Here is a 26,189-nt window from a genome sequence, read left to right as displayed (position 1 = left end):
ATATATATATATATATATATATATATATATATATATATATATATATATATATATATATATATATATATATATATATATAGAATAAACGGCTGAAAATGACAATCGTGACAAAGAAACAATGAAAAAAACAAAACAAAAATATATATAAAAAAACACCACCACCAAAGCGAAAAAAAAAAAAACACGAATAAGCTGTTTAAAATGACAATCGTGAATTAAAAACAACAACAACAAAAAAAAAAGTTGGGTGTCATTCCAGCAAATCCAAACACATTTAAACGCATTCAAAAACATCTAACCAAACCAAACAAAAAACGTCACGTCACCAAATAATAAACACTCTAAAAAGAATGTTGAAGCTTAGCGTTAGTTTGCGGGGGCGTTGAAAAGATCATCATCACTAGGTTGAGAAAACACGTGTCGAAAGAAATCTTACTGAATCATAGTGGGTGTGAGGCAAGACTGTGTGTGTGTGTGTGTGTGTGTGTGTGTGTGTGTGTGTGTGACGCTAGGATGAAAGTGTGAAGAGGCGGGAGGAGGAGGAGGCGGAGGAGGAGGAGGAGGAGGATTTGAATGGACGAAGTGGAAGATGAAGAAAAATAAAAAAACGAGGATATGAAGACTTTGAATCAACAACAATAACAACAATAACAACAATAATAATAATAATAATAATAAATAATAATAAAGAAAATGAAGAAAACGAGGAAGAAGAAAAAATTAATCTAGAACTGGATCTGGACAATGATGCGCAGGGCAGCTATCAGGAACATTGTGCTGGCTGTTGGGGGGACGCGGGAGCCGAGTGTGCAGGGAAGGGAAGTGAATCAAGTGTAACTGTTAATGTTTGTGTGTTGTGGTGACGAGTGAGTGTGTATTTGTTTTCTGAATGAGTCTATTGTACCGCAGTTTAGAATCGAAGAAAGAAGAAGAACAAGAAGACGAAGAAAGAAAGAGATAGAAAGAAAAAGAAAGAAAAGAAGAAGAACCAGAAGAAAAATTCCACTCCTAAATAAATCAATAACTATATAAAGCATTCACACACACACACACACACACACACACACACACACACACACACACACACACACACACGGTAAATAGGTTCTTATATTTTTTTCCTTTCCATAAATATCAAAGAGGGAAGGAGGGGATGAGAAGGGAGGGAGGGCGATGAAGGAAGGAAGGAAAGAAGGAAGGAAGGGAGGGGAAGGAAAGGATAGAGGGAGGTGAAGGAATAAGGGAGGGAAGGAATAGGGGGTGGGGGGGGAAGAGGTGGATAAAAAAAAAGTAAAAATGGAAAAAATAAAGAATGAAAGTCAGAACGAAAGAGAGAGTTATAAGTGTCTTCCTTTCCTATCTTTTACATTACCACTGGAAAACAAGGTCACCAAAAGGCACTAGTAATACAAAATAAGACACTGATAATAATGATAATAATAATGAGAGATAATAATAAAAAAAATGAGACGCTGTATAAAAATAATGAGGTAAATTAATAAAGGATAAAGATGTGAGATTTTTTGTTATGGATTTTCTTTCAGTGTCTATTGCAACTGTGCCAGACTGTCGTACTCTGCTGATTATGTTTCCCGACTTCTTACCCCAAAACTGTCTTCTGGGCTCCAATACCGAAACATATTTATAGTTATCGCTTCAGAATCCCGTAAATACTATGCTGTGAGTACGACAATCTGGCAACGGTATGTAATGAGTGTCTTTTCTGTCTGCCTGTCTGTGTGTCTGTCTATCTTTTTATCTGTCTGTGTGTCGTTGAAAAAGTAAACAAGGCCTAAATCCTCAAATAGTTCCAGGCCTACACACTCCACGCATTCGATAACGCTCCGTAGAGGTTGTTGTGATGGTGGGTATTTCCACGAGTATACATAGTTTTTATAAGCGAGAGAGAGAGAGAGAGAGAGAGAGAGAGAGAGAGAGAGAGAGAGAGAGAGAGAGAGAGAGAGAGAGAGAGAGAGAGAGAGAGAGAGAGAGAAATACCTTGCCCCGGTAAATCACTCACTGATGCGCTCGCTAACTTCTCTCCTTTTCCTCCTCCCTCCCTCCCCCCCTTCCCTTCCTTACCATTCCTTCCCTTCCCTCCCCTTTCTCCCCATCCTACCTCCCTATTTCCTCACTTTCCCTCCCCTCCCCTTTCCCTTTCTCCCCACATTCCTCCCTTCCCCATTTCCCTTAACCTCCCCTTCCTTCCAGCCTCATCCCCATTCTACCTTCCTTCCCCTTCTTCCCCTTCCCCTCCCCTTCCCCCTTTCTCACCTTCCCTATCCCTCCCTTCCAGTCCCCTACCTCACCTTCCCTTCATCTCCCCCTTCCCCCCTCTCCCACCCTTCCTCCTCCTCCTCCTCCTGCCTCAATCTCTTCCCCGTGAAATTATGCAACCTCGCACCTGCCGTCTGTCTACCGCTGTTGCTGTCACCTGGTTACCGCTGGCACACCTGTCGCTCCCTCACTCACCTGGAAGAAGAAAGGAAAAGTGATGATGATGATGATTAGGACTGGTTAGAGTATTATGTAATAGTAATAATAAAAATAATAATGTAAGTAGTGGTTCTTGTGGTGGGTTTGGTAGTAGTAGTAGTAATAGTAGTAGTTATAGTGGTGGTAGTAGTAGTAGTAGTAGTGATGGTTGTAGTAGTAGTAGTAGTAGTAGTAGTAGATAGGAAGAGAAAAAGTAAAAGAAAAAGAAGAAGAAAGGAAGGAGAAGAACAAGAGGAAGAAGAAGATTAAAAGAAGAGAGGAGAAGATGTAGAAGTATACATATAAACAAGAAAAATAAAAAATAAAAAATAAAATAAAATAAAGAAAATAAATAAACAAAATAATAATAAATAAAAACCTCGCTATAAAGAAAATTCATGTCCGGAAAAAAAAAAAAAAAAAAAAAAAAAAACTGAGTGTTCTTTTGGTCATGTTCGTCAGTCATTTTGAAGGTAAAGAATGACGCAACAACAAATACAAATACAAAAACGTGTGTCATATATATAATTGAATAAGGTGAAGGTTCAATTTTTATACATGCTTGTCATTTCTTCATTTCAACTTAACACACGGCGAGGAAAAAAAAATGGTGATGTTGATGTTGTTGTTGAAAGTGACAGTGGAAAAATAATTGATGTGTTATTGTCGAACGAGAGAGAGAGAGCGAGAGAGAGAGAGAGAGAGAGAGAGAGAGAGAGAGAGAGAGAGAAATTGCCGATATAAAAACCAATATGAAAACGAGAAAAATGTAAAAGAATAAATAATTAAAGACATTAATAAAACAGGAAAAATGAAGATAAGAGAGAGAGAGAGAGAGAGAGAGAGAGAGAGAGAGAGAGAGAGAGAGAGAGAGAAAGGTCACACGTAAACTTAATAATTAAACACAGAGTCCTTGCTTCTCTTTTTTTTCTTGTTTATTTCTGTTTCCTTTGCCAAGCCTCACGTACAACCCGACATTTTTATTTATTTTTATTTTTTTACAATGTATGAATGGAGAAGAAGAAAATGTACACAAATGGGATGAATAGAAGAAAATAAAGGAAGAGAATGAAAAATATATATATGTGTGGAAATATAAAGAAAGAATGAATATAGAAAATAAAATGGAGAAGGAAAAGAAAATTAATATGAAAGATTGAGAAAGAAAAAAAGGAGAGGAAGAAAAAAAAGGAATAAAAATGAGAATAGAGAAAAAAAAAGCAAAAAGAATCAAAGAAAAATCGAAGAAATGTGATGAGAGAGAGAGAGAGAGAGAGAGCGAGAGATTAATTCCCGTGCCCTCCGTAAACTTGTTGACCTCCACACACTTATTACTCTCTCTCTCTCTCTCTCTCTCTCTCTCTCTCTCGCGCCCGTCACCTTAACAGTAAAGAGAAATAATGTTAAGAATAAATAACAGTGAAAATAACAGTAATAATAATAAATAATAATAAAAACAGTAATAATGATCATCGTAATAATAATAATAATAATGATCATCGTAATAATAATAATAATAATAGAGGAAGAAAAAAGAAGAAAAAGCCAAAGAAGTTAATGATGAAGAAAGGAAGAAAATGAAGAAGAAGAAGAAGAAGAAGAAGAAGAAGAAGAAGAAGAAGATGAAGATGAAGAAGAAGCAGAAGAAAAAGAAAAAGAAAAAGAAGAAAATAAAGAAAAATAAAAATAAAAATAAAAATAAAAAAGAAGACGAAGAAGAAGACGAAGAAGAAGAAGAAAAAGCAGAAAAAGAAGAAAAAAAAGCTAAATTAGAAGGCACCTCTGTAAAACACTTGCCTACGCCATAATGGGCTGAACCCGACCACCAGGCCCCATCAAGAAACCCTACCGACGCTATAGGCCGAACGGAAAAAAAGAAGCAATAAAGTAATGAAGGAAAGGAAAGAAGTAATATTGAAAAGAATGAATGAATGTCCCGTCAGCAGAAGGACCGTGGGAATAGAGTGTTAGGAAGGAATGCGTGATAGAGACAGGTAGGCCAACGTTGCCAAACTGTCGTACACTGAACATTGCATTTATCATTTTTAGGCTCCAAGACTGTCGTAACCACACAAATAACGATAGGAAATTAAAGTTAGCGTGAAAACTGTTTAATATTGATGGGTTTCGTTCTTTTTTGCTAGAGTTATAGGTCAGAAACTACAAAAATGCAATGCGCTGAGTACGATAATTTGGCAACGCTGAGGTAGGCTAATGAAAATATATATGCGGGCGTTTTTTTGTTGTTTTCCGGTTTGTGTTGTTGTCCTTCAGCTGTCTCCCTCGCTGCAAAAATAAGTTATCAGTAAGTAATATAGAGAACGCGGGAAGATTGAACGATCGCCCTAGCAGATGACACCAAGATTAGCCTTCAACTTTCAACTCCACGACCTAGCAAGCGGACGAGAAACAGGGAGTCGCGGTAATACAATCACCTCCTGCAGATACGGAGTTGCGCACCGAGGCAGTAACACCCAAAGACCGAACGCCCGCCTATTAGCAGATGACACCAAGATTAGCCTTCAACTTTCAACTCCACGACCTAGCAAGCGGACGAGAGGGAGGGAGTCGCGTTAATACAATCACCTCCCGCAGATACGGAGTTGCGCACCGAGGCAGTAACACCCAAAGACCGAACTCCCGCCTATTAGTAGATGCCTCTAAATTTAACCCTCAATCGTTAACTCGACCTTTCAACTCCGTGACCTTGCGGGGGAGAGAGGGAGAGAAAAGGAAGATAAAGAGTTGCGCACCGGGGCAAAGAACACACCTAAGACCAACCAACCCAACCAATCACCCAGCGGATGCCTCCAAGATAACCCATCCATCATTCAACAAGTCGACCTTTCAACTCCATGACTTTAAGCGGACAGCAGAGAAGCAGATACGGAGTTGCGCACCGAGGCAGTAACACCCAAAGACTGAGCTCCCGCCTATTAGCAGATGCATTCAACTCGACGTCTTCATCTCCACGACCTTGCGAGCAGGCGGGAGGTCGTTGCGTTAATACTACTCCTACCGCGCGCCCCTTTCCTCCTTTGACCTGTGTGTGTTGCGGGGTGGGTGAACTTGGCCTCCTTACCAGCGCTGGAGACTTCAGACTTACACTTTCTTCAGGTCCTGCCGGCACAGTGACCCTGACCCGGCAAGACTCGTAGGTTGGTGGCGGCATGACGGGGTGGGTGGGTTGGTTGGTGGGTGCGGTGAGATGAGGTGGTGTCAGTGGTGAGTGTGGTGTTTGTGGTGATGGAGGTGAGGTTGTGTTAGTGGTGTTGAGAGATGAAGGTGGTGGTGTTGTGTGTTGGTGATGGTGTTAGTGGTGATGGTGGTTGAGTGCTGGCAATGTGAACAGAAGGAAGGAAGTAGAGTAAGGAAGGAAGGAAGGAGTTGAACGTGTGTGTTTGTGTGTGTATGTGTGTGCGTGTGCGTGTGTGTGTGTGTGTGTGTGTGTGTGTGTGTGTGTGTGAGGCAGCAGCAGGCGTAGTAGTGATAAGCCAATTCCTACCTAAGATTTTCCCGTCAACTAAAAACATTGATAGTGACTGATAAGGAAAGAAAAAGAGTGAAGAACAGAAAAGACAATCAAAGTGAAAATTCTGTAATCAAAGTTCGCGGATACCGATAAAAGTTATATAGTGAAAAAAAGAACATCAATAACATACATAACAAGCTTCAACGGTGACCAAAATTGTGTTACTGAACATCGTCAAATTAATACAACAATAATAATGACAACAACAACAACAACAACATCATAAAAAGTAGGTATCTCGTATTATTATTATTATTAGTAGTAGTAGTAGTAGTAGTAGTAGTAGTAGTAGTAGTAGTAGTAGTAGTAGTAGTAGTAGTAGTAGTAGTAGTAGTAGTAATAATGATAAGAATAAGATGAAAATAAAGTTGCAGAAAAAATCGAATATAAGAAAAGAAGAAAAAAAAGAAGACGAATAAGGAGGAGGAGGAAGACGGGGAGGAGGACGAGGACGAGGAGGAGGGCGAGGAAAACAACAACAACAACAACAACGATAACAACAATAACAACAACAACAACAGAATCACTCACACCCACAATGCATTTCGCGGACACACGAACGCACAGGACACTCACTCACCAATGCAATTCACGTCGTCGCTTTCAAATCTTTAACTTATTCCTGACAAGGCCGCGAAAATAACACACACACACACACACACACACACACACACACACACACACACACGTTTTTTTCACAAGTAGGCAGCTCAAGGACAAAATAATAATAATAATAATAATAATAATAATAATAATAATAATAATGAGGAAAAAAAGGCCCGCTAATCAATCAATCAATTAGCATTTCATAGTTAACAAAGGAAAGAAGAAAAACAGCTCTATAAACAAACAAACTGTAAGGTCATGTATATGTATGTATCATGTATATGTGATGTGTTTTCTTGATAAATGCGGTGAGCCTCTTTTCGCCTTCCTCCTCTCCCTCTTCCTCTTTTTTATCTAACTCCTCTTTATCCTATTAATTTTGACTTATTCCATCCTCTTTCCTCTTCCTCCTCTTCCTCTTTATCCTATTAATTTTGACTTATTCCATCCTGTTTCCACCTCCTCCTCTTCCTCTTTATCCTATTAATTTTGACTTATTCCATCCTGTTTCCACCTCCTCCTCTTCCTCTTTATCCTATTAATTTTGCTTTTTTCCATCCTCTTTCCGCCCTTCCTCCTCTTCCTCTTCCTCCTCTTTATTCTATCATTTTCGCCTTTCTCCATCCTGTTTCCACCTTCCTCCTCCTCCTCTTCCTCTTCCTATCCATCTTATTACTTCCGTCATTCTTCTTCTTCTTCACACTCGTCGTCCTCTTTTTGTCCTCTCGTTGACAAAGGAGAGAGGAAGTGCGCAAGAGCAAGGACGCTGTGTTTTGTTTTTCTTGTGTTTTTCTCGTGTAGTGTTGCTCCATCACCACGAGTTGTTATGTGTTGAAGAAAACGAAGAACATGAAAATCAGGCTACTCGCTGCCCCTGTTAAGAATCCGAGGAGGTGGCCGAAGGAGAAGTCAGTTACGTGAGAAGAGGTGTCCTGTTACTGATGCCTGGTCGTAAAGTTTTGCAGGAAAAGAAAGAAAGTATGAAAGAAATGCAAGGCTGAGAAAGTAATGGGAATGAAGGACAGCGAAACAATCTTAGCCTTCAAGTGTAGTAAATTGTTGCAGGAAAAAGAAGTATAAAAGAAATGCAAGGTAGATCGTCCTGAGAAGAAATGACCAGAGAAGTTTCCTGTGCAAGTCGAACATTTCTTTAGCGCCATCTTGGTAAGGAGGAGAGAGCAAGTGAGTAGTGTTTATCTATATATTTGCTTTGCTTTTTCTTTTTCGTAGGGCAGAGGGACGCGTGCGTGAATAAGCGAGAATAAGTGTGTGAGAGAGAGAGAGAGAGAGAGAGAGAGAGAGAGAGAGAGAGAGAGAGAGAGAGAGAGAGAGAGAGAGAGAGAGAGAGAGAGAGAGAGAGAGAGAGAGAGAGAGAGAGAGAGAGAGAGAGAGAGAGAGAGAGAGAGAGAGAGAGAGAGAGAGAGAGAGAGGGGCAATGGAGAGGGGAGGCGAGAGAAGAGGAGGAGCGAAACGCGAGGGACGAGAGGGAGAGACGCAGGTGAGGAAAAATTTGGAGGATTACTGTGTCTGGGGAATACTCTGGTCAAGTCAGGTCAGGTAACTCTGAACACCTGCGTAGGGAGTGGCTGCGGAGTGGAATCTGGAAATATATAAAGAATGTGGCGGAAAGAGTGTAACACTGTGTTTTGTGTATAGGTGTATATATGTTTTACAGGGCGCTACGGCGAGAGGGTAGATACAGGCAGAGAGAGGTAGTAAAAATAAGGGCAACACTTAATCTTGTCCAGCGAAGCACGTGGTCGCACAGCAAACAGCACACCTCTGCAGGCAGCTAACTCGGTTGACAATAAGCAGTACGCAGCACGACACGAAATAGCACACGGCACACAACACAGCAAGATCTACAGTACAGTGCAGTACAGCACACGAGGGTGGAACCATACAACAAACTTAGGTCATTAGAGAAACTGCATTACCAGTGAAAATATCCGAAATGTTAGGTCACCACGTTTTCGGTAATGCAGGGAATCATAACAACACGTATACAGGTAAATTTGGGACGTTATGTATCTAGTGATGGAGAAAAAATATAAATAAATTAAAACACAAGTACGTAATAGGCAAGGACGTTGTGGGTTAGATTTTCGGGGGTAGCGGGTAACCGGCTGTTCACCTTCCCACACCCTTCAAGGCCTCCTCCTCCTCCTCCTCCTCCTCTTCTTCTGTTCTTCTCTGTGGGGCCATACCTCGCGCGGCCGTACACCTGGACAGACGCTACCAGGTGAGTCTAGAGGTTAATTAAGGTATATTGCAAAGGTAGATTTTTTTTTAATTATTTTTTAATTTAGGTAATTTTTTTTATTGAGGGGGGAAGTGTGTGTGTGTGTGTGTGTGTGTGTGTGTGTGTGTGTGTGTGTGTGTGTGTGTGTGTGTGTGTGTGTGTGTGTGTGTGTGTGTGTGTGTGTGTGTGTGTGTGTGTGTGTGTGTGTGTGTGTGTGTGTGTGTGTGTGTGTGTGTGTGTGTGTGTGTGTGTGTGTGTGTGTGTGTGTGTGTGTGTTAACTAAATATACTCGTGAAGAAAAGTGGAAAAAGAAAGAAAGAAAGAAAGAAAGAAAGACAGACAAAAAGACAAACAGACAGACAGACACACACACAGACAACAAAAGATAACAAAATGACCAGCAGAGAAAGTGAAAGGAAAGGGACAGTGGATGGGTTACAGGTAGAAGCAGTAGTATAGTAGTAGTAGTAGTAGTAGTAGTAGTAGTAGTAGTAGTAGTAGTAGTAGTAGTGGTTACAAGGAGGAGGAGGAGGAAGAGGAGGAGATACGGGGAAGAAAAAGGAGGAGGAGATACGGGGAAGAAAAAGGAGGAGGAGATACGGGGAAGAAAAAGGAGGAGGAGATACGGGGAAGAAAAAGGAGGAGGAGGAGGAGGAGGAGGAGGCACTTCAATCCCTTTCCACGTGGGGTGAGGATGGGATATGAAAGTTTAGGGGTGATGGGATGGAAGGTTAGGAAGGCAAGGGGGGGAGGGGAGAGGAAGGGAGAGGAAGATTATGGGGTTGAGAGGTTAAGAGAAGGGAGAAGATTAAAGGAAGAAGGGATAAGGAGATGGGTGAAAGGGTTGACAGGGGAAGAAAGGGGGGATATGGGGAGGAAGGGGAAGACAGAGGGGAGATGGGGAGGAAGGGGAAGACAGAGGAAGACTATGGGGAAGGGAGTCTGGGAGGAGGAGGAGGAGGGGGAAGATAAAAAGGATAACTATACGAGTGAAAGGGTTGAGGCAAGGTTGCTGAGAGGGAAAGAAAGGGGGAGGGAGAGAGTGATGGGATGGAGGGTTAGGAAGAGGAAGAAGGGGAGGGGAAGAGAGAGGGAGGAAGGGGAAGATTGAAAGGGAGAAGGGATAAGGAGATGGGCGGAAGGGTTGAAGAATGAAGGGGTAACGGAAAGGGAGATGATGATTATGATGATGATGATGATAAGTAGATGTAGTAGAAGGAGGAGGAGAGGAGAAAAGAGGAGGAAGAAGATAAGGAGGAGGAGGAGGAGGAGGAGGAGGATGGGAAGAAGATGGAGTGGGTACAGTATTGAGGAAATCCTAACCCATCTTACCTCACTATCCATGAATTTATCCAACCTCTTCTTGAATGTATCTATGGTCCTGGCACTGATAACACTAGGTCCTGGAATCCTAACCCCACCTTACCTCACTATCCATGAACTTATCCAACCTCTTCTTGAATGTATCTATGGTATTTGCACTGACAACTCCAGCTCCTGTAATCCTAACCCCACCTTACCTCACTATCCATGAATTTATCCAGCCTCTTCTTGAATGTATCTATGGTACGGGGACTGACAACACCAGCTCCTGTAATCCTAACCCCACCTTACCTAACTATCCATGAATTTATCCAATCTCTTCTTGAATGTATCTATGGTACTAGGACTGACAACACCAGCTCCTGTAATCCTAACCCCACCTTACCTCACTATCCATGAATTTATACACCAGCTCCTGTAATCCTAACCCCACCTTACCTAACTATCCATGAATTTATCCAATCTCTTCTTGAATGTATCTACTCACTATCCATGAATTTATCCAATCTCTTCTTGAATGTATCTATGGTATTTGCACTGACAACTCCAGCTCCTGTAATCCTAACCCCACCTTACCTCACTATCCATGAATTTATCCAACCTCTTCTTGAATGTATCTATGGTAATGGCACTGACCAACACGACTGCCAAGCCTGTTCCTTGAATCTGAATTTATCCAACTTAAAACCATCGCTACGTGTCCTGCCTGGCTCCTTCACAACCTTTATTCACTTTTTCCATTCACAAAATTCAAGTCTCCTCGTAACCTTCGCCTTTCAAGAGAATGAAGATCTAAATGCCTCAGTGGCGACGAATTAAATAGTCTACCATGAAGTAAGTCTCGCACATGCCTTCAGAGACCGTTAAGCAAACACTGAGGCTCCCCATTGTTCTCTTATCAGGAGGAGGAGGAGGAGGAGGAGGAGGGATTATACTAACCTCTTCATTCATTGACTCGTGCACTTCCCATAGTCAGTGTGTGTGTGTGTGTAGGTGGTGGTGGCGGTGGTGTTGAAAGTACAGTGAGGTGGGTAGTGGTGATGATTTCGTTATAGTGTGTGTGTGTGTGTGTGTGTGTGTGTGTGTGTGTGTGTAGAAGACAGGGATGATGATGATATATGGCCATGTGAGTCTGGCGGTAGTCATGACGATTAGGGATGAAGATAAGCCTGGTGACGGTGGTGCACGGCCCAGCGAGTGTGTCTGGCGGTAACCACTATTCACACATAGGCGATCGCAGGACGAAAGCGCCAGGAAACAGGTTCGTTCTGGTATCGTCGGAAATTGGTGCACTTTGGCCCGTCGCAGGGGTGTGGATTATTTTGGCACGACGCTTACACGAGTATTGCCCGAATTCTGGACGAAAGCTGCACAACCACAACGATGCCTGCCCGACAGCTGCGTGGTATCCGAACGATCGACGACGATCAATCTTGAGATTTGAATTCAACGTTTTTTTTTCCCAGATGACAACTCCTGCCCGACTAGTGCCCGGCAACAAAACGACAGTAAAGAACACTGCCCGATTGCTAAACGAATGCTGCTCGATTACTGGACGAATGGAGGACTCCTGACAAGGCATGTTCCGCGCCCTTTCCATCAATCGCTAATCTGACCTATTACGAAAGCTGCACGATAACTGGACGATCACTTCGAGTGATGCACGATCCCTGCAGCACTTCTGCCCGATCTTTGACAATGTCGCCGGCCACGCCGATGGCTGCAGCGCTTATTTTTCGTGCTCCTTGCCGACTCATAGTCCAGCAGTCGTGGTGCACGGATTTCCCCAACGATGGCTAGACGATGTGATACGAATATGAACCCGAATGCTGCACGAATGGAAATGGAAACATGGAAATGCAGAGAACAAAGCCTATTTTTTTTCATAGTAATCTAACCTGCTCGACAATCGTTTCGTGCTGCAGACCAAATGAAAGTGCTTCGGTATTCTCTCTCTCTCTCTCTCTCTCTCTCTCTCTCTCTCTCTCTCTCTCTCGTTGGGATTAATCAGTGGAAAAAAAAAAAAAAAAAAAAAACGAGAACAATAGTTAATCTTGTGTGATGTCTTACAATTAATTAAATTTAAGAAAGTTACACGTAAAACCAGGGGGGATGGGGGACGGATTTGGGGAAAGGGGGAAAGGGAGGTGGAAGAGGAAGGGAGAGAGGGAGAAGGAGAGAGGTAAGGGGCAAAGGGGGGGGAAGGTTGGGAAGAAAAGGGAGGGGAGAAGCAGGAAGAGGGGAGATGGGGGAGGAGAGAGGGGAGAAGTGGGGGAGTGGAGTGGGGGGACAGGAAACGAGGAGAGGAAAAGAAGAGAGGGAGGGAGCGGATGAGGGGGAGAGGAAGGGGAGCGGAGGGGAAGCTAAAAAATAAAAAATAAATAAAAAATAAGTCATGCGTGTTCCATTTTCTTCTAGACCTTGAAAATAAACGAGGATAAGATAAACAAAAAAAAGTAAATAAGCAAGAACAAAACAACAACAACAACAACTAAACCTTGAAAAATAATAATCATATTCTTCGGGGGTTTGTCCTTAATATAGATAGATAGATAGAGAGAGAGAGAGAGAGAGAGAGAGAGAGAGAGAGAGAGAGAGAGAAACAAATTACAGGTGACTTTTTCCTTGTCTTTATCTCTGTGTAGGTAGAGTTCGATGGTGGTGGTGGTGGTGACGTGGTGGTGGTGGTGGTGAGGAGACTTGTGGTGGTGATGGTTGAAGTGTAATGGTGGTGATTGTGGTAGGAGATGGTGGTGATGAGAAATGGAGGTGACGGTGGTGGTGATGGTGATGATGGTGGCAGTAGAATGTATTAACTGTGGGTGCTATTGTAGGGAAGGTGTTGATGGTGATGTTATTGGTGGTGGTGGTGGTGGTGATGTTGTTATTGGTGGTGGTGGTGGTGGTGATGTGTCAGGTGTAAGTAGTCCCAGATGGTACTGTAGGTGGTCAGGTGGTGTGTATCCCATGTACTCTCTCTCTCTCTCTCTCTCTCTCTCTCTCTCTCTCTCTCTCTCTCTCTCTCTCTCTCTCACACACACACACACACACACACACACACGCAGGTATTAATAAGTATACAAATGTTTTCTGGAGTAAGTTATTGATTTGCAACTTTAAACTTTACTTCTTCCTTATTTTCCTCTTTCTTATTTCTTCTTTTATCTCCTTCCTTTTTCCTATTTTCCTCTTCCTCCTCCTTTTCTTCATTTTCCTCCTCTTCCTCTTTTCTTCGTATTTTCCTCCTCTTCTGTATTTTTATCTCCTTCCTCTTTTCTTTCTATTTTTCATCCTCTCCCTTTTTCTTCCTATTTTTCTTTTCTTCGATAAATTACATTAAAATTACGACTTATTTTTCCTGTATCATAATCTTACATGGTTTCCTCCTCCTCCTCCTACTACTACTACTATTACTACTACTACAAATACTATTACTACTACTACTACCACTACTACAAATACTACCACAAGTAACCCTTTCTTCCCTTTCCCCCCCACACAGGATGAGGCTGCAGCAAAGAGTGTTGATGGAGGAGGTGGTGGTGGTGATGGTGTTGGCGTGCATGGCCGTGGGCGTTGCTGGGTTCCCTTCTGACCCACGCCCCGACCCCACGCTATACAACATTGGCGCTGGGATTTACGACGTGACGGGACCCGCTGCTGGTGTCAATATGGTAAGGGGTTGTGGAAAGTTTCGTTTAGTCGGCGCAACATCTGTGGTCATAAAAAATTATGCCGGAGAGAGACAGGAGGGGAAGGAATAATAGGAGAAGGGAACAGACCCCAGGAGACGGGACACAACCCCCCATTAATACCTGGTACCCATTCACTGCTGGGTGGACAGGGGCGTAGGGTATCGGAAAAGCCGCCCAAATTTTTCCACTCCGCCCGGGAATCGAACCCGGGCTCACGTTAGGAGTTGTGATTGGTGGGTTAGGGAAGGTTGTCTCTCTCCTTTTTGTTCTTATTTTAACTGTTTCCTTTCTATTTTCCTTCTCTCCCTCTTTTCTTAACATTTTACTTTTCCTCTTGTCTTCCTATTTTCCTCCTCTTCCTTTCCTTTCTCCTTTATTTCTAGTTTCCTCCTCTTCCTCTTTTTTTTCTGACTCCCTATGTTCAGTTTTGTCCCCGGTAGAGTAGTGACGGTCTCTCTCTCTCTCTCTCTCTCTCTCTCTCTCTCTCTCTCTGCTAGTGTCAATATGGTAAGGGGCTGTGATTTGTGTGTTAGGGTAGCTTTTCTCTCTCTCTCTCTCTCTCTCTCTCTCTCTCTCTCTCTCTCTCTCTCTCTCTCTCTCTCTCTCTCTCTCTCTCTCTCTCTCTCTCCCCAATATGGTAAACATTTAAGATGTGTGTGTGTGTGTGTGTGTGTGTGTGTGTGTGTGTGTGTGTGTGTGTGTGTGTGTGTGTGTGTGTGTGAGGGGGGGGTAGCTTGTCCCCTTCCTCCTCCTCCTCCTCCTCTCTCTCTGTCTGTCTCTCTCTCTTCAATTCTGTCTCTGTGGTCTTAGCGATGTGGTTTATGTTCCTCTGTTGACCTGTTTCTCTTCCCCTGTCTTTCTCTCTCGGCTCTTAAGTCCGCGTGGAAAGTGGAGGTGGTTTATGATTCTCTGCTGGCCTCTTTCGCTTTTCCCGTGTCTCTCTCTCGGCTAGTTTGTTTACGTGGAGAGTGGAGGTCACTTATGATTCCCTGTTGGGCTGTTTCTCTTTCCCTGTGTCCTTCTCTCTCCTGTTGTCTGTGTTGTGAAAGTAGGGATCGTTTTTATGTTCCTCTGATGTCCTGCTTCGGTTTTCATGTGCGGTCTTGCTCCCTATCTTGCCAAGTCTTGTGTTTATGTAGTAGCAAGTAAGCAACGGTGATTATGTTCCTCTGTCGCCTTGGGTCTCTTTCGTTTTCTTTCTCCTTTCTCGTCAATGAGGGAAGGCTTCATTTCTGTCACTTCCCTCCTTCCTTTCTTCCTTCTGCTGGGTCTGAGGAAGGTACCGTATCCTTATGCTTCCCTATCGCCTTGCTCGTCTTTTGTTTTTGTCTCCTTTCTTGTCAATAAGGTCAATACGGTGGTAGGTAACTTTCTCTGTAATTCGCTTCCTGCTTCTCTCTCTTTCCTTCCTTCTGCTTGGTCTGAGGAAGGTACCGTATCCTTATGCTTCCCTATCGTCTCGCTCGTCTTTTGTTTTGTCTCCTTTCTTGTCAATAAGGTCAATAAGGTGGTAGGTAACTTTCTCTGTCATTCGCTTCCCTGCTTCTCTCTCCTTCCCTCCTTCCTTCTGGGTCCGAGGAAGGTACCGTATCCTTATGCTTCCCTATCGTCTCGCTCGTCTTTTGTTTTTGTCTCTCTTGTCAATAGGATAGGAAAGGATAAGTAGCGGTCATTCCTCTTCATTCCTTCTCTCTGCTCTCTCTCTCTCTCCTGTTTGGTGTCTTAGGAAGGTAACGATGGCTTATGTTGCCCTCTCGTCTTGCTCGTCTTTTGTTTTGTCTGTCCTTTCTAATCAATAGGATAGGAAAGGATAAGTAGCGGTCATTCCTCTTCATTCCTTCTCTCTGCTCTCTCTCTCTCTCCTGTTTGGTGTCTTAGGAAGGTAACGATGGCGGTGTGTGTGTGTGTGTGTGTGTGTGTGTGTGTGTTCAAGATAAGGCTCCTGTTACTGGCTTCACCTCCTCCCCTTCTCTCTAGGCCTACTGGCGGTGTTATCTAAAGCACTTCCTGTTGAATAAGTGTGGCGGCGGTGGTGGTGGTGGTGGTGGTGGTCTTTCCATTCTTTCCAATACTCCTCTTCTTTTCCCTCTTCTTTATGTACCTCCTCCTCCTCCTGGTCTTAATCTTTTCTTCTCCTTCCTCTTCTTTGTGTATCTCCTGCCTTTTCTTCTCCTCTGCTCCTCTTCTTCTCTTCACTTTTCTTCTTCCTTCTCCTCCTCCTCCTCCTCTACTGTCACTCCTGTTTCTCTCCTCATTGTAGGTACTTCAAAAACTCTTCATTTCGCCTTTTTTTTCTCCTATTGTTCACACTTTGTCTTTATTAATTTACCCGAGTTCTGTTTTTTTTAGTTTACCTGAGTTCTTTTTTATAATTTACCTGCGTCATTCCCTTAATCAAAAACACGTGTACTATATAAATTGTAGAGAGATTTGGGTGTAGTACCTCTCCCCGCCCACCTCTTATGGTAACACCTCTTGAGACGCCCGCCACTCAACCCCGCCCTCCTCTCTCTTTTTTGCTTTACCTGACAGGCGCCCCTCGAGATAAGATAGGGTCATATCAAACATTTCGGCGCTAAGGCACACACGTTTGACTAGGCTTTCGTAGGAGCTGTAGGCATTTCCAGGGGTAGTTTTATGACCCTGGTGGTAGTTTGGGCCATATTTTTAAACATTTCTGCGCCCAAGAACACGTAATTTACTAGTCTTTCGTGGGAGTTTGGGGCATTTCCAGGGGTAGTTTTATGACCCTGGTGGTAGTTTGGGCCATATTTTTAAACATTTCTGCGCCCAAGAACACGTAATTTACTAGTCTTTCGTGGGAGTTTAGGGCATTTCCAGGGGTACTTTTATGACCCTGGTGGTAGTCTGAGCCTTCTTCTGTACCGTGAACCTAAAAGAACACTCACTAGAACACTCGATTAACCTCCTTATTGGCCTTTGGAGATAGTTGGTGTGAGGAGTGGGAGCATTTGACAATACCAACCCTTGACCCTTCTTTTGTACCATGAACCTAAAGAAGCACACTCTAGAACCCGGATGATCTCTTTTTCGGCCTTTGGAAATAGGTGATGTGAGGCGGGAGCTTCTGAGAATACCAACCATAGCCTCTCTCACTTCCTCTCCCCCGTGCTATTCAAATCTCGCCCTCACGTAGTTTTAAGGACATAAGGAGACCACGGAAGGCGAGATGGCCCATACGAGGCAGCTCCTGAAGATGATTTTTTTTTTTTTACAAGAAAGGAGACAGCTCAAGGGCACACACAAAAAAGTAATAATAATAATAATAATAATAATAATAATAATAATAATAATAATAATAATAATAATAATAAAAAAAATAAAAAAAAACGCTACTCGCTGCTCATCATATTCGTCTCTTCGCGTTATAATCTCTCTCTCTCTCTCTCTCTCTCTCTCTCTCTCTCTCTCTCTCTCTCTCTCTCTCTCTCTCACCTCCTACCTAGCGTCTGTTATCACGTACAAAATCTCTCTCTCTCTCTCTCTCTCTCTCTCTCTCTCTCTCTCTCTCTCTCTCTCTCTCTCTCTCTCTCTCTCTCTCTCTGTTATCACGTACTAAACCTTTCTTTGTTGTAATTTTTATTGTTTTTTTTTTTTTGTGTGTATTAAGTCAACGGTCCTCCACGTGGGGCTGTTGATTACTGATGTTCCCTTTTAATTTGCCTTTTTGCTGCCAGTGGACTTTTTTTTTATTTCTTAATTCTTTATTCTGCCCTTGAGCTGTGTCCTTCACTGTACACGATTCCGTTCCAAATCTTCCTCGGAAACGATATTACTGTACGTGGTATCTGTTTGTTTGTCTACCTATCTATCTATCTCTATCTGTGGCTATGTATCTATCTCCCTATCAACCTATCTATCTGTTTATCTATCTATCATAATCTATCTATTAGTTTATATCTATCTACCTATCTATCCGTCTATCTTATGCCAATGGGGACGAAATTGTAGTATGCGAATTTATCATTACAACTTTAAAAAATAAGCTAAATCAACCAATGCATGTCTGAGAAAGGACCGGATAAGACAAGAAGAATAATATTAATTGTACATACGAGCTTCTTTCATTAAAACCTAAATAAATATACTAAATCAACCTACAAACATAGCAAATAGGGAAAGAACAGAAAAGACATACGCCTATAGACAACAGTGCACGCGACTCTTCCATTGTGACACTCGTAAATAACTAAGACTAAAAATTAACCGAAGTCTTGAAGCACACATAAGACAAGGGCAAGCAAGATAAGGCACTAATATTATACGAGTCACCCCTGCAATACCACCACAGAAGACGCGCTGATTTTACCGCAGACTAAAAAGAATTGTTGACCATGCTAAGGTTACCGCTGGGCGTGACGAGGCTAGACACAGGGTTAGAAATGAGTATCTTAGAGGGACAGCAAAGGTTAGGGGGTTGAGAGACAAAGTGAAGGGGTCAAACTTAAGATGGTTTGGAGAGGTGCGTGACAGATTAGGAGAAGAATGCTGAAGACAGAGCTGGAAAACAGAGAAAAAAAGGATTAATGTGAAGGAGAAACAGAAGGTTATATTTGAGGGATAGCCCAAGTTAGGAGGTTCAGAAACTGTGAAGGAGTTAAGATTGAGACAGATGGGACATGTGATTTGTAGATTAGGAGGATGCTGAAGTCTGAGCTGGAATTCAAGAGGAAAAGAGGATATCCAGATGGAAAGAAGAGGAGGGGTAGTCTATATTAAATGAAGAGGTCCCAAGGAAGACAAGACATAAGAAAATAAGAAAAGCACAGTATTGCACGAGGCACCCCTCCAACACCATCATCAGAGAAGACGAGTTGCTTTTACCGCAGACTAAAGAATTGTTGGAAAGGAAAACTTGAGCTATTCGGTGGGAGTGAGAATGGACAGGATTAGGAGTATATGAGTGGGACAGCCCAGGGTAGGAGGTTCAGAAACAGGGTAAAAAAAGTCAAGCTTGAGACGGATGGGAGAGGTAATTGATAGATTGTAGTACGCTGGAGAGAGCAGGGAATCAAGAGGAAAGGAGGAAGTTGAAATGAGTATATTAGAGGAACAACCCAAGTTAGGAGGTTCAGAGACAGACAGAGACAGAGTGAGGGAGTCAAGCTTGAGATAAATAGGAGAGCTGCTTTTAATTGAACAGAGGAGAATAATGCTGGAGATGGAACTGTCAGAAAAGAGGAGGAAAGCCAAATAAAGACCTCAATGATTGTCTTCGCGTTGCCGATCAAAGTCTATTTAAGTCTACGCTAAAACCTCCGACGTTTTTATCACTAACTAAAGAATTACACCATTCTTCTCTGCTCTTGGTTACCTTAGTGGTGATACAGAGACAAGGGATTTGACTACTATTAAACGAAAGGGTATATATAAGTATGCCAACAATACGGGTGTGAAATAGAGTACTGCCTAACTTCATGATAAAAAATAAGGTGTTACGAAGGAATGAAAAATAAATAAAAAGTTGGATTAATAATACCTACCAAGATGAACATAACGTTACATTTCGTACCTAATCTAATCTGAAATCAATACATGTGTTATTAACCTCATACATTAAACTCATATATACACTAAATCTACAAATCCTTCATTAAACTCATATATACACTAAATCTACAAATACCTCATTCATTAAACTCATATATACACTAAATCTACAAATACCTCATTCATTAAACTCATATATACACTAAATCTACAAATCCTTCATTAAACTCATATATACACTAAATCTACAAATACCTCATTCATTAAACTCATATATACACTAAATCTACAAATCCTTCATTAAACTCATATATACACTAACTCTACAAATACCTCATTCATTAAACTCATATATACACTAACTCTACAAATACCTCATTCATTAAACTCATATATACACTAACTCTACAAATACCTCATTCATTAAACTCATATATACACTACCTCTACAAATACCTCATTCATTAAACTCATATATACACTAAATCTACAAATCCTTCATTAAACTCATATATACACTAAATCTACAAATACCTCATTCATTAAACTCATATATACACTAACTCTACAAATACCTCATTCATTAAACTCATATATACACTAACTCTACAAATACCTCATTCATTACACTCATATATACACTAAATCTACAAATACCTCATTCATTAAACTCATATATACACTAAATCTACAAATACCTCATTCATTAAACTCATATATACAATAAATCTACAAATTCATTAAACTCATATATACACTAAATCTACAAATACCTCCTTCATTAAACTCATATATACACTAAATCTACAAATAAATAAATAAATAAAAACAATAAACTTGCTCTGCGATGGGAACAAAAAACGAAAAACACCAACAAAAGCACACACATAAAACAATAGCCAAATAAAACGAACCTACAAGTTAATAAATCACACCTGGATAATCCGTAATCTATAATCTATACCCGAATTCCCTATTGATCCAACCCAGCACAGGTAACCAAAGGGACCCAGATGATGTTAATGTTAATGTTAATGATGAAAATGAAGATGATGATGGTGATGGTGATGATGATGATGAGGAGGAGGAGGAGAAGTGTGTGGTTCTCGCGTTAATAGGAGTGACGGGTTAGCAATGGTGGACAAATAAGCGTTCATAATATCCTCGTACTGACCAGCAAAGACCATGTAGTGAATAGAGAACAGAAAAATTGATAGACGGACAGACAGACAGACAAACTATTATACATTAAAACCACAATCTCTCTCTCTCTCTCTCTCTCTCTCTCTCTCTCTCTCTCTCTCTCTCTCTCTCTCTCTCTCTCTCTCTCTCTCTCTCTCTCTCCTCCCCTTCCTCCATCGCCCCCATTCCATACAAGCCCCCGATGCACCCATTCTATATACAAGCCCTCCCTGATGCACCCATTCAATATACAAGCCCTCCCCGATGCACCCATTCTATATACAAGCCCTCCCCGATGCACCCATTCAATACAAGCCCTCCCCGATGCACCCATTCTATATACAAGTCCTCCCCGATGCACCCATTCTATACACCCCCGCCCAACACACACACACACACAATAGTAATCACTGGCCACATGAATACAGGAAGGGAGGACACAGGTAACGATGATGCACCCCAATTAGTAGTGATTGAGTGGACAGGTAGGCGGGTAAGTAGGTAAGTAGGGAGGTGGTCTCTGCATATTATACCTTTCACTGGCCCCCCAAAAACACAATATACACACGTTTCCGATTGGTGGTAATGAATTTCACCCTCTATAAACAACGATGGGAGGGTATTTGTGTATATGGAATGTGTGTTGATTGCGTTATTTTGCTTTCGTTCCGCCTCTCGCTTTTGCCCACCACCAAAACAACAATGCACATACGTTTCCGATTGCTGGTAATGACTTTCAACGTCTATTAACAACGATGGGGGGGTATTTGCGATGCGGGAATGTGTGTTGATTGCGTTATTTTGCTTTCGTTCCGCCTCTCGCTTTTGCCCACCACCAAAACAACAATGAACATACGTTTCCGATTGGTGGTAATGAATTTCACCCTCTATAAACAACGATGGGAGGGTATTTGCGTATATGGAATGTGTGTTGATTGCGTTATTTTGCTTTCGTTCCGCCTCTCGCTTTTGCCCACCACCAAAACAACAATACACATACGTTTCCGATTGGTGGTAATGACTTTCAACGTCTATTAACAGCGATGGAAGGGTATTGGCGATCCGGGAATGTATGTCGATTGCATTGTTTAGATTTTAGTGCCATATTCTCAAACATTTCAGGGGGGGCTACACCGACATTTGGTAAGGATGTGGTATGGGTTGTTGTGTTAGTATTGCCATGGGTAGTTTTATGAGCCTCGTGATAGTTTGACAAGGCTTCTGCTCCATGAATGCGAGAACTTGACTAATCTTATAAATCCATTGCTACGCGTCCTGGCCGGCTCTCTTAAAACCAAAACCTTATTAACATCACTAGAGTACTGTAGTATTTGATGATATGTGATATGACAAACTAGAGTAATTGATGCGTTTGGCTAATATAAAGTGTATTGTAAATGTTATTCGGATTCACCAGACCATAAACTCTGGAACAATCTTCCTTCATCTGTATTTCCTGCTGCCTACGACTTGAACTCTTTCAAGAGGAGGGTACCAGGACACCTCTCCTCCCGAAATTGACCTCTCTTTCGGCCACATCTTGATTTTGTTTTTTTTTAGGAGCAGGGAGTAGCGTTTTTTTTATTATTGTTTCCTTTTTTTTGTGCCCTTGAGCTGTCTCCTTTGTTGTAAAAAAATAAATAAACTGATATCACGCAGAGAAGAATGATCGTAGCCAAGGAATTCACATACCACCTGATTTTTTTGTGTTCGTCTTCTCAACCGCATCCTTATTCACCGATTGTTCGTCTCTCCAATCACATTCTTGTTTGCTCGACCGTGACTCTTATGACAACGATTATAGTGACTTGCGGGTTTAATGACATCCGTGTTCTCAGGTTCCGATTCCCTTGTCAATGGCAATCACCAGGGACAATCAACTGTCAGGATAAATCATTGGAGGTCACGAGGGATTCAGTCGTCTGTAACACGTCATAATAAAATAGTCAGTGGAAGAATATTAAGTATCAAAATAAGACGCTGAAGGTTTTATATAAGAGATTCGGCGGTCTGCTTTTTGCCGCCCAGACAATCCTTGTAGGCTAATTCAATCACTGTCTGTATTTTCGGTGTGTGTCTTTATCTCGTTGTGTCGGGGAGTGCTGTAGGGACGAGCTCTAATTCACTTCGCCTTCCCTCCACAGATGGGCTACGCCAACCCCGCCCAGATCAACGGCGGCATCCACTTGCGGCTGTTCTCCCGCGCCTTCATCCTGGACGACACGCAGCGGCGCGTGGTGTTCGCCAGCGTGGACTGCGGCATGATGGGCACGCTGCTCAAGATGAAGGTGAGTGGCCGGCGGGGGGCAAGGCTGCCAGGGGGAGCCGTGAAGGGGGAGAGGGGGCGGAGGGCCGCGGATTTCAGGTAGCCGCGGTGAGAGTCGCTGCCGCGTGGCCGCCGGCCGTCCATCGCAGCCCACTGACCTGGTTACTGCTCCCGCCGGGCGCGGCGCTCCACGGCCAGCCTCATAAACACGAACACAGCGACCACTCACGCTGGCACGGGCACGGCAACTGACATTATTTAACATTATTTATATATAGGTACATATTTCTATTCATCATTTTTTTCCTATGCATGTCATAATAAACGTTTTCAAGTCTCTGTAGGCGAGGCCTCGGCCAAGGTCGACGCTGCCAGGGGTCGCGCCAGTCATACCTCAGCGTGGAGGGCGCGACGCAGCGCGGGACGGCACACCCGCCGCCGCCGCTTTCCCGGCAAAAGTGGAACTCGATTTCCAATATTTTATTCAAATTGTGACGCAAGAAAAGGAAATTTCTCCAAGGTCCACCAGCACACAGTGTGTGTGTGTGTGCGTGTGCGTGTGTGTGTGTGTGTGTGTGTGTGTGTGTGTGTGTGTGTGTGCTTGCGAGAGCACTAGCTGTGATCAAAATGAAAGAAATGCCGGACAGCCTCCGGCTGAGCCAGGTCACGTACCCCCCCCAACACACACACACACCCACACACACACACACACACACACACACACACACACGTCCCCAAAGACCCGTCGCCTGAGCCACAAGCTCGTTCTGGGAGGGTGCTGGCTGGAGGCCGCGAGTTGAGAGCGTGACCAGACCAAGGCGAATGACAAGCACAGGTAAACTCCGGCACCGCACGCCGCCAATCAATACACGCACGCCGCCACACTCACCCAGGCACGTCCACGAGCACGCCGCCGAGCAGTGTGTGTGTGTGTGTGTGTGTGTGTGTCGTGCGTAGAGGCCACATTTCCACCTCCTTAGCGTCCCGGGGGCGGCGGGGGTAGCCAATCACGTCAGGGGGCGTTTACTGGTCCCGCCGCGCACCCCGGCAGCGAGGAGCGGCTGTCAGGCGCTGCGGGCCCCTGACTGGCCACCCCTCAGCCCTGATCACACCCATCACTGCCCTGGCGGCGTGCGTGCTGGCCCACCCGATAATCTTGCAACGCTGGTTAATGAACCCTTTTTCTGCTTGACTAACGACGCTTCTGCTCGCTCGGAGGCTGAGTAACTATCTTATTTAACATTCTTATTCTTTTTATAGCGGAGGAAGAAGTATAAGAGCAAAAGAAATGTTATAACAAAGCCCGCTAAACACTGCTCCTATAAAAATAAACTGAGGGGCCAGAAGAGGTCAGTTGTGGACGGAGAAGTGTCTTAACCAAATAGGCTACCCATCCCTACTACTACTACTACTACTACTACTACTACTACTACTACTACTGCTACTTCTACTATCATCATCATCACTTAAATACATAATGTTGGTTAAGTTTGCAGTTTAAGGTCACTTGTTATTAAAAAGGTCACATTATTGATAGTTTCTTTCGTACATGTTTTCTTTGTCATCGTTTTCCTCATTTAATTACAGCAGTCAGTTAATCAGTCAATCAGTTAATCAGTCAATCAGTCAATCAGTCAGTCAGTTAGTCAGTCAATCAGTCAGTTAGTCAATCAGTCAGTCAGTCAATGAGCCTCATCCTCTCTCTCTCTCTCTCTCTCTCTCTCTCTCTCTCTCTCTCTCTACCTATCAACATCTATCTCTCTGCTCTATCTCTCTATCTATCTATCTATCCAGTGAGCCAGGCGAGGTTAGGCAATGAAACCACAGTGGCATGATCAGATAGGCTATTTCCCGTCACAGAGGAAGAGGAGGAGGAGGAAGAGGAGGAGGAGGAGGAGGAGGAGGAGGAGGAGGAGGAGGGGGACACTAATATAAAAGAAGGAAGGACTTAAATCTCACTTGTCATTCATCTCTTCCAATAAAGTTCAAATTATTATTATTATTATTATTATTATTATTATTGAAACTTATTTGCGACAGTTTATTATTTTTCTTTTCTTCCTCTCAACCTGTTTTATTAGTCTCTCTCTCTCTCTCTCTCTCTCTCTCTCTCTCTCTCTCTCTCTCTCTCTCTCTCTCTCTCTCTCTCTCTCTCTTCCCAGAACATTTGAGTAAGAAATAATTTTGAAATATGTAAGTGATCTAGTTGTATCTCTCTCTCTCTCTCTCTCTCTCTCTCTCTCTCTCTCTCTCTCTCTCTCTCTCTCTCTCTCTCTCTCTCTCTCTCTCTCTCTCCGTATTTTCATTTTCTTTTCTTTCTTTCTTCCTGTTCTCCTTTCTCATAATTTCTGCTCTACTCTCTACTCTCTCTCTCTCTCTCTCTCTCTCTCTCTCTCTCTTCCGCCTTCCCATTTCTTCTGCTTTCCTTTTTCCATCTTTTCCGTTCTACTTTATTTTGCTTATTCATTCACTTCCCTTTTAACTTTCCATTTCCCGACATTCCAGCTTTTCATTATTTTTTTCCTTCTACTTTCTAATGCTTTCCATTCTATACGTTTACCCTTTTTCCCTTACTGTCTTCCTTTCTCTTTCCTTTCTCTGTTTTCTCTTATTTTATTTGCTTGGTTTTTAATTCATTCATTCACAATATGCGTTCATTCATAGCTTCATCTGTATCTAACCTAATCATCATCACCTCCTAAAACCGTATCTTCCTTTCCCTTCCCTTCCTTTATCTTCCCTTGCTAACCCTGTCTTCTCTCACCTTCCTTCCCTTCCCTTCCTTTATCTTCCCTTGCTAACCCTTTCTTCTCTCACCTTCCTTCCCTTCCCTTCCTTTCCTTTCTCTCATCTTCCTTCCCTTCCCTTCTCTTCCTTTCCTTTCCCCTATCCCTTTCTTCTCTCATCTTCCTTCCCTTCCCTTCCTTTCCTTTCTCTCATCTTCCTTCCCTTCCCTTCTCTTCCTTTCCTTTCCCCTATCCCTTTCTTTTCCCTCTCCTGCTAACCCTTTCTTCTCTCACCTTCCTTCCCTTCCCTTCCTTTCCTTTCTCTCATCTTCCTTCCCTTCCCTTCTCTTCCTTTCCTTTCCCCTATCCCTTTCTTTTCCCTCTCCTGCTAACCCTTTCTTCTCTCATCTTCCTTCCCTTCCCTTCTCTTCCTTTCCTTTCCCCTATCCCTTTCTTTTCCCTCTCCTGCTAACCCTTTCTTCTCTCATCTTCCTTCCCTTTCCTTCCTTTCCTTTCTCTCATCTTCCTTCCCTTCCCTTCTCTTCCTTTCCTTTCCCCTATCCCTTTCTTTCCCCTTGCTAACCCTTTCTTCTCTCATCTTCCTTCCCTTCCCTTCCTTTCCTTCCCCTTT

The 26,189-nt window shown here is 42.9% G+C and overlaps 2 protein-coding genes across 7 annotated transcripts in view; one reads left to right on the top strand and one right to left on the bottom strand.

Annotated features, from left to right (window-relative positions):
- Nucleotides 1-26,189, top strand: part of LOC126980842 (putative neutral ceramidase C) — an 88,980-nt gene that overhangs the window by 3,360 nt on the left and 59,431 nt on the right. Inside the window, exons 1-3 of one of the 4 annotated variants that reach the window (XM_050831138.1) lie at nucleotides 8,695-8,855; nucleotides 13,681-13,852; nucleotides 22,711-22,854. In XM_050831138.1, the coding sequence (XP_050687095.1) occupies nucleotides 13,682-13,852; nucleotides 22,711-22,854 (315 nt within the window). In that variant the 5' untranslated portion in view covers nucleotides 8,695-8,855; nucleotide 13,681. Of the gene's footprint in view, nucleotides 1-8,694; nucleotides 8,856-11,110; nucleotides 11,206-11,320; nucleotides 11,440-13,680; nucleotides 13,853-22,710; nucleotides 22,855-26,189 lie in introns of those variants that run through there. The other 3 variants (XM_050831137.1, XM_050831135.1, XM_050831136.1) reach the window with 3 other exon arrangements.
- The window catches only part of LOC126980843 (prolyl 4-hydroxylase subunit alpha-1-like), a 95,300-nt gene that overhangs the window by 22,369 nt on the left and 46,742 nt on the right, over nucleotides 1-26,189 (bottom strand). The window contains exon 3 of one of the 3 annotated variants that reach the window (XM_050831140.1): nucleotides 2,405-2,472. The exons of the other annotated variants lie outside the window; for them this stretch is intronic. The gene's annotated coding sequence lies outside the window, so the exon portion shown is untranslated. The remainder of the gene's footprint in view (nucleotides 1-2,404; nucleotides 2,473-26,189) is intronic. 3 annotated transcript variants of the gene reach the window in all.

Source organism: Eriocheir sinensis, chromosome 45 (genome assembly GCF_024679095.1).
Source record: "Eriocheir sinensis breed Jianghai 21 chromosome 45, ASM2467909v1, whole genome shotgun sequence".
Taxonomy (NCBI): domain Eukaryota; kingdom Metazoa; phylum Arthropoda; class Malacostraca; order Decapoda; family Varunidae; genus Eriocheir; species Eriocheir sinensis.
Note: the sequence above shows the minus strand (reverse complement) of the source record. Positions and strands in the feature narration are given on the sequence as shown.